Raw genomic sequence first — 8,116 nt, forward strand, 5'->3', positions numbered from 1 at the left:
CTTCTTAAACTGGACCGGAGGGCCGGAACAAAAGCATGGATGGAGTGTTTGTGTGAACTAATAAAAATTCAAAGTAAACATCATTACATAAAAGGGTACGGTCTTTTTTTTCAATAGTTTTATTCATTTCAAACGGGCCGGATCCGGACCGAGGGCCATAGTTTGCCCACGGCTGGTCTAGAGACACAGCCGGGGTGGGGTTGGGGCAAACAGATAAACATGACGAAGCAGGAGGTGCTGGATGAGTTTCCAGGACAAGCACATGGGGATGTGGACAGAGTAACTGTCCCTGGCAGGTGGCTGGGAGGGCTGCCATGAAGATGCAGGTCTGGGCAGGGTATGTGACGAATTGAAAGTACTGAAGACAGATTTCTTCTGCATTTCCGTTCTCAGGCTCAACCCTCATTCCACTAAAGGCCCCACTGGGTTGGCGCCCTGTAGAGAGTGGAGGGAAATACTGAGAGATCCTTCCATTACTTTTCAGTGGAGTAGGTCACAGCCCCCAGTGTGAGTTTTCCCGTCGCCCTTTGGGAGAAATCAAGGCCCTTACCGTGTTTCTAAGATGTTGTGTCATCTGACGTTCACTCCCCTCCAAGCCTCACTTCTGTCACCTTCATCCTGGTTGGCTAAGCTCCCACCTCACTGACTTCCCGCGGCTCCTGGAAACGCCAGGCTGGTCCTGGCCCAGGCTTCAAACCCCTCATCTGGACCACTTTCTTCCTGCTCTTTGCTCCCTTTAGTCTGCAGGTCTCAGTTCAACTGTTAGCTCCACAGAGAGACCTAATTAGGCCCCTCCCTCCAGCCCCTCTCCCACCAGCTCCTGGCACCACCCACATCCAGTTATCAAAAGTGTCTCACTGCCTTTCTCTTCACATTGCAAGCTTGACCTCAGACAGACGTTTTTTCTTGGTGCTGGATAATAAAAAGTGTCCCTCAAATTGGAGCCTCTCAACTGCTGAAAAATTTCTAGGACAAATTTTATTTTATTTTCCTGCAGCTAAAACCCACATACTCTTTTACACCATAAAGTCTTTGTAAATGTTAGTTCTAATAAGTCTTACAAGACACCAGGAGAAACTGTGCTACGCCCGGTCAAGTAGCTTTCAGTCTCCAAGAGCCTGGGATTTTCATTAGTTACTTTAGTATTTCTTTGCACTGATAAAAATACTGTTTAGGCCTGGCCTGTGTTGCTCAGTGGTTCTGTATCAACCTATGAATCAGGAGGTCACAGTCAAATCCCAATCAGGGCACATGCCTGGGTTGCAGGCTCGATCCCCAGTATGGGGTGTGCAGGAGGCAGCCAATCTCTCTCATCATTGATGTTTCTATAGCTGTCTCCCTCTCCCTTCCTCTCTGAAATCAATAAAAATATTTTTTAAAAGAAATACTCTTTAAATTGAAATCTTTGTTTCTAAAAGTTCTTTTCCCACAGGCACTGAGATAAATTAAATTCTAAGACTCTAAGCCACACTTTGTTTAAACAGAGTTTCAGAGCCTTTGCCTCACTTAAATTAATACTTTAACTTATTTTTTTATTGCTTATTTTTCTCACTCACTGCATATTCCCTGCCCCAGAAAATACGTTTCAGGGCAGAAATTTTTATCTGTCTTGTTATTACTCTAGTCTCACCACAAAACAGCATAGTAATGGACAACCGCAGCTTTTTCTTTTTTTAATATACAGTGGGGCCTTGACTTACAAGTGTTCTGACTAACGAGTTTTTCAAGATCCGAGCCATCTCTCAGCCGATTTTTTGCTTTGACTTGCGAGCTAAAATTCGGGTTATGAGCCAGCTTCAGATACCCCACCGCTGGTTGGCGCAGCGAACGTCACAGTGAACGCCACAACATCAGCCCAGCATCATGTGTCTCACTTGTTCACTAATAATTTGATTGGGTTTTATACTTACCGATGAAGATTTTTTTTCTGAATAATAGAAGAATGACCGGGAATCGAACGTGACCTCCTGGTTCATAGATCAACTCTCAATCACTGAGCCACACCAGCCAGGTGACAACTGCACATTTAATGAAGACTTACTAGATAACTAATCACTGTTTGATGAAGGAATGAACAGGTAAACATCCAAAAGGGCAGCGAGATTTGGGGTGTCATTTTCTTCATTCTGAGCCTCTTTGTCCACAAGGAGAGCTCTGCGTGGGGCCCATTGACCAGGTCCCACCCCCTGTCCTCACCTCTCCTGAAGCTTGTCCCAGGTTTCGTGTGGGGTGCTAACAATCTGGTACTCGAGGGAGGACCCTCGGCTCACAGCAGTCTCCTCCGAGAAGCCCGCTTCTGCCCCAGCATTCACTTTCCCAGCCACCTGCTGCTTCATGACCTCAGTGTCACTGAAGTCCGCAGACACTTTCACAGCAGCGTCTGGAAACAAACAAGGTACCTGAGGTCAGCCAAGAATTCCCGCTGTAACAGCTGGGAAATGCCATGGAAATGGCATGACTAAGCCCTAGCTCGCCCCAGCTCTCCCACTCAACTGAATCTCAACCAAGAAGCTAACTCATCAGCCAACATTTTGAGTGTAAATTACTCCTAAGAACGTTTGAATCCACCCAGGGGCTGGATAACAGGGATACTGTCCTAGCCCTACGGCATGATGAGGTCCCCTGGGTGGGGGTCTCAGCAAGTCTTGCCGGCTGCACCCCTTCTCCCTGCACCCTTGTTTTGCAGCCCCTGCCTCCTATGCCCCTGGCTGACAATACCTGGGACTGAAGAACCTGGTTCAAGGATGTGCATGAGGGAAACATCAAGTGGAACATCAGGTAGTTCCCAAAACCGAGAGCGAGCCTTCTTCCTCTGTATTAGAGAAAACCGGCGTATCTTGGTGGCACTCAGCAAGCATTTGACAGGTCTGAACTCTTGGTCTCCGATCGCTTTGACCAATTTCTTGGTAGTTCTCTCAAACATGGAGGGCATGTTGCTAGGGGCAGAGAAAAGGGAAGTACAAAATCAGCTGGATCTTACAGATTAGATTAAGAGTTTTCCGTGTCATGTAGAGAGAGTTGGCAGTGGCTTGACTGTGTCATAGGCCTTTGTTGTATATAAACAGTGAAGTCACATGTGCAAGTGACCCCCGTTAGCTCTAATGGGCCCTGGGTCTTCCTTAAATAACTGTCCTCAGGATGGTCTTTAGTGAACAGGTGAGATATCTACACCTGAGTCCCTGCTGGGTCAGGGGACCAATGAGCACTTGCTTAACTTGTTAGAAGTGCCGAAGAGGAGGTAAGTTCCCCTCCAAAACCAAATGTACACACTTCCTTATGCCACCACAGTTCCATCAAGCTGGCCACACTATACGATGGTTAGTCCCCCTGGAGGACTGATTGTTAGTGTGTGTGAACTACCGTGTTCAGTGCTGCAAAGCCCTTGTTTTTTAAGATCTTACCAAGTCTTGCTGTGACTGAAACAGAACAAGAGTGTGGCTGTCGCAAAGGTGAGCATGAGAGAGTTAAATAAATGCCCAGATGCCTGCATTGCTGTGCTAAGTGGACCATGATTCACCAGAAAATTATGAAGTGCCTCATACTCCTAAGTGTCAGGAGCCTTGGATGGGTAGTTGTCTAACTGTTGTCGTCAACCTGTAATCATCCACCTGTAGTTGTCAACCTGTAGTCGTCAACCTGGATGGCACTCTCATTCTGTTTTTAAATACTTTCCATTTCAAAGAATAATATCAGTAAGATGGCAGAACAGGACCTCTTAGCCCTCATCCCTCCACGGAAACAACATTTCTGACAACCACCTGTGGACCAGAGGTCCTCTATGGGAGCCTAGAGTCCAGCGGATCAAAATATCCAGGAGTGGATGCACTGAATAGTGGAAGCAGAGCAGTTTCACTTCCCCATGTCACCCCTCCTCTGAGGCAGCATAATTCAGTCAAGACTAACCCTGTGGCCCACGCTTCTCCCATGGGGGAGTGAGAGCAGTGAGCCCCCTCCTGCCTCCCCATGCAGGGCATTCCTAAGAGGCCTGCTTCTTTTTCATCCCACCCACAGCGCTGAGGCGGGTTGGCATGGCTGAAGACTCTGAGGGCAGGTAGATGGCACTGATAGATGAGTGGGTAGAGAAGATGTTCATTTACACAGTGGAATATGACTCTACCATGAAAAAATGAAATCTTGCCATTTGAGACAACATGAATGAACCTAGAGAACACTATACTAAGTGAAATAAATCATACAGAGAAGTCATATCCCTTCACCTTATCTGCTTGCATGTTGTCACCCAGAATTCTCTGCATTAAGGAGAATTGTAGGAAGAAGTGCTGACTTGGGGGAGGGGGGGAGTGTCTGATAGTTTCACCTTTCCCTGGAATGTGATTACTAAGCCCACCCATCCCTGGAATGGCGATGACTTACTGTAAATGTGATATGGACCCAACCCAGAAGGAACACCCTGTATGGATATATACCTTGACTAACCAACCAGCTCTTGCCAAGTACTCCAAGCCCTCGTGCCTTCCTCAGTCTCCTTAAAAAAAAAGTTCTAACCACTGCACGGGCTGCTGACCTCCCTTTGGGAGACAGCCTGGTAGGTCTTTCCTCTAATAAAGCCTGTGTCACTTGGTTTTCGGCCTCCGACTGATCTTTCATTTTTGGTGCCGAAACCCGGGAGGGGTGCACGGCACCCACGATCCTCAGACCTTGCCCCGAGTGTGCCAGGGAAACATTGGACAGCAGAAGCTCGTCCCAGGCTTACTCTCTGGCTCTGCTCAGTGGTACAGTTCTGAGTTGATTGGCCCACCCCGGACCCCATTTCAAACCCTGCCGGACGAGGAACCATGGGGATCTCTTCACCTCCTGCCCTCCAGTAGGCCTTCGGACCCAATTTACCTCCCCCCCGCCACTTTTTTCTCAGTCCCTGTGACCTGGAGGGGCATTAGGGCCTCAGGGTTTCTCGTGTACTTCCCATCTGCTTCTCGTACTCGAAAGCCCAGGTGCCTGGTCGGGAATACTTTTCTACATGGGGACAGTGTTCCAGACGTGATGACTTTGGAACCTTCCTTCCGGCTCTCTCTCTCTCTCTCTCTCTCTCTCTCGGGAGTGATTAATGGGAGAAAAACGAGACATATGTAATACTTTAAACAATAAAGAATTTAAATTTACAAAGGGGATGTCAAGGTCTAAGCCAGGGGTCCTCAAACTATGGCCCGCGGGGTGAGTGAACAGGAGGATGCTCCTTGTTCCTCCCCCCAACCTCTGATATCCCTTCCCTTGTCATGGGGACCTCTCAATCCAAACCCCCTCAAAACACACCCTTAGGGTGTCTCCTCGCCAATCTCTTGACCCTTGGTCTTTCTGGCTACATCAAACCAAAGAAGCTCGTTTTTTTTCTGTAACACTGCCTGGCCACTATATAAACTCAATAATGGCTCTCAGTGGCCCAAGAATGGCACTTTCAATTTCAACATTCTCAGGGACCTAGATAATTTCTGCCACCAGACAGGAAAGGCCACAGAGATCCCTTATGTACAGGCTTTCTTTTCCTCTGCTCCTGCCCCTTGCTTTGCTCCTCATGTTCCACCCATCAGATCTTCCTCGCAAAGTCCCCATTGCCCCCTCAAACTGGTCGTCAGCCCCTTTCTCTGTCTTCTGACACTTTCAACCAAGCCGATCATTCCTCTCCACCTCTCCCACCAACCTCTACCCCCTTATACATCTTCTCCCTCACCTGCAGTAGATTCCCAAAACCCAGACCCTCCTAACCAGAAACCACCTTCTCCCCTACCCCTGAGAGTCCAAATCCTGAGAACATGAGCTCCAAAACAGCCTTTCCCATCTAACACTCATTCTCAGGCCACCCAAAGACTGCCTTCCCCAACAGCCTCTTCTATTCCCACATCCATTCTACCCCTGAGGGAGGCAGCAAGAACTGAGGGCATAGTCTGAGTCCATGTCCCATTCTCTATGTCTAGCCTCACACAGATTGAGAGGCATCTCTGGTGGGGGTTTTTTTTCCACTGACCCAACCACCTTTATTAAGGAACCTGACCCAGTCCAATGTCCTGACTTGGTATGACATTTATGTCCCCCTGTCCTCCTCTATAGAAATTTACCAACTAAGACCCCACCACCCTATAGCGAACCCTTCTTCTAAACACCCATTTTATATCCCCATCAGCCCCCGACATATGCCACAAACTTCAAAAAATAGGTACAGGTCCACAAACCCCTCATTAAGACCTTGTTAATATGACCTTTAAGGTTTTTAATAATAGAGATGAGAAGTCCCAAATCCAAAATCAAAAGTGAGATCAGGCCAAGCTGAGGCCCAGAAGGAGGCCTTCCAGCTCCTAGCCACCACTCTCATGAACTCCAAACAAAGTGCCAGTCCTCCAATTGCAGGTAAGTGAAGGACTACACCTCCGGGCCCATGCTTCAAGTGCAGCAAGGAAAGAAACAGAGCCAAGTCCTGCTCAAACCAGAGACCCCTGCCTGGGCCCTGCCCAAGGTGTGGAAGAGAAGGCCACTGGAAAGCAGACTGTAGTCTGGCCCCTCCAGGTCAGGCCTCAGCCAGTCCAGCATGGCTGCCCTCTGGATCCAGTCTAATGAATGAATCAGTGAATGAAAACTGGAGCTAAGGAAAGTATAAATTTGAAAATAAAACTTGGTATTCGGAGATGCTGAAAATCTCCTATTTGGGTTCTGAGATTGGGTCTTCCCTACCCAGCTGGAAGTCCCAGACCTCCTGGGACTGGCCACTGACGAAGCTGCCCAGGCCCTGACAGGGACCCACAGACTTACATCATCAGGACAGAGCCTCAGGTAATGACTGTGGTGGCAGGTAAGCCAATCTCCTTTTTAATTGACACTAGTACCACTTATTCTGCCCTCTCTGAATTCGCTGGGGCCCTTGTCCACTCCTCAGACTCTATTATGGGGGTTGATGGATTAGTCTCACAGCCATTAGCCACTTTACCTCTACACTTACTAAATTCCCCCATTCACTCTTTTCTCATTCTGCCTTAGTGCCCAGCCAGGGCTACCATGTATTGTTGGGGTCCAGCCCCACCAGGTCCATGGGTTCCCATAGGTGGGGACAGAGTCGGCGAAGATCTTTCCTGGCCATTCCCAACACTTCCTTTCCCATCCTATCCTACAGACCTATGGCCACTCCCTGGGGTCATGGTGGCAAAAGCAGGTCTAATCTACCTGCTCACTAGATGAGTACAATGAGCCTCCCCAACCCCAGCAAACACACACTCTGTTCGTCGATGCCTAGAGAGAAATCAAATTAACACCTAAAAGTTAATCTCTAAAGACTCTCAGCTTGTTTACATTCTGCCCTCTACCCCCCAACCCCTCTTTTCCATCCACCCCTGCCCTTGGCCCAGGGAACCAGAGCCCAGTGGCTCAGATGAGGACAGCCAAGGTGATCACGTGGGGTTTTGGTTGTAAAAAGGGGCCTTGTGGAGGGATCACATTCCACTTTACAGGCTCCTGTCCACTTAAGGACTGTGGCTGACCTATGCCTGCTGTTGGAAAGAGGAACAGAAGTGGACACTCCCCCGCAACTGTGTCGAGCAGCAAGGATGGACCGGCTTCCAGCAATGTATCCCCTCCTAACGTCCAATTGTCCCAAACCACAGTTTCACTCTCTCAACTCCACAAGGCTGAGCCATTCCTTGGACTGTAGATGCCTTATCTCCTTATTTCCTCTAAGACTGTCCCCTCCTCTGAACAAAAATTTTTCTCCTTTCTCAGGCTCACTGGGTACTGTTGCCTCCAGGTTCACAACTTTAGTCTTCTTGCAAAGCTCCTCTATGACATGACATGGCGTGTTATGCCCAGATTTCAAGATCCCCAAAAGACCACCAGGGAGCCAGCCGAGTCCGATGCAAAAGCAAAGAGTCTTTATTCAAGCTAGCTCGGCTCCCCGACCACACTCACCAATGCAGAGGCAAGCGGCAGAGAGAGAGCTAGCCCTATGCGAAGAGGGGTTTTATAGTGTAGTAAGGGGAGGAGAGAGGACTGTGGGCCCTGCCAATTGGCTGGGTGCAAGTCAATGTCTTGTTACACAGGATGTGGTCACATCTATGGCACACACTTTCATTGGTTAGTTTAAAGAAATCCTGGGTGTGGCTAGCAGAGGCTTGGGGTT

General features: G+C 48.6%; 1 protein-coding gene across 1 annotated transcript in view; it reads right to left on the reverse strand.

Moving 5' to 3' along the window:
* Window positions 1–8,116, reverse strand: part of LOC102760915 (gasdermin-C) — a 48,514-nt gene that overhangs the window by 27,728 nt on the left and 12,670 nt on the right. Inside the window, exons 2-3 of the mRNA XM_015562296.1 lie at window positions 2,719–2,936; window positions 2,197–2,380 (exon numbers count right to left, since the gene is read on the reverse strand). Of these exons, the coding sequence (XP_015417782.1) occupies window positions 2,197–2,380; window positions 2,719–2,932 (398 nt within the window). The 5' untranslated portion in view covers window positions 2,933–2,936. The remainder of the gene's footprint in view (window positions 1–2,196; window positions 2,381–2,718; window positions 2,937–8,116) is intronic.

This window comes from Myotis davidii, unplaced genomic scaffold, assembly GCF_000327345.1.
Source record: "Myotis davidii unplaced genomic scaffold, ASM32734v1 scaffold317, whole genome shotgun sequence".
NCBI lineage: Eukaryota > Metazoa > Chordata > Mammalia > Chiroptera > Vespertilionidae > Myotis > Myotis davidii.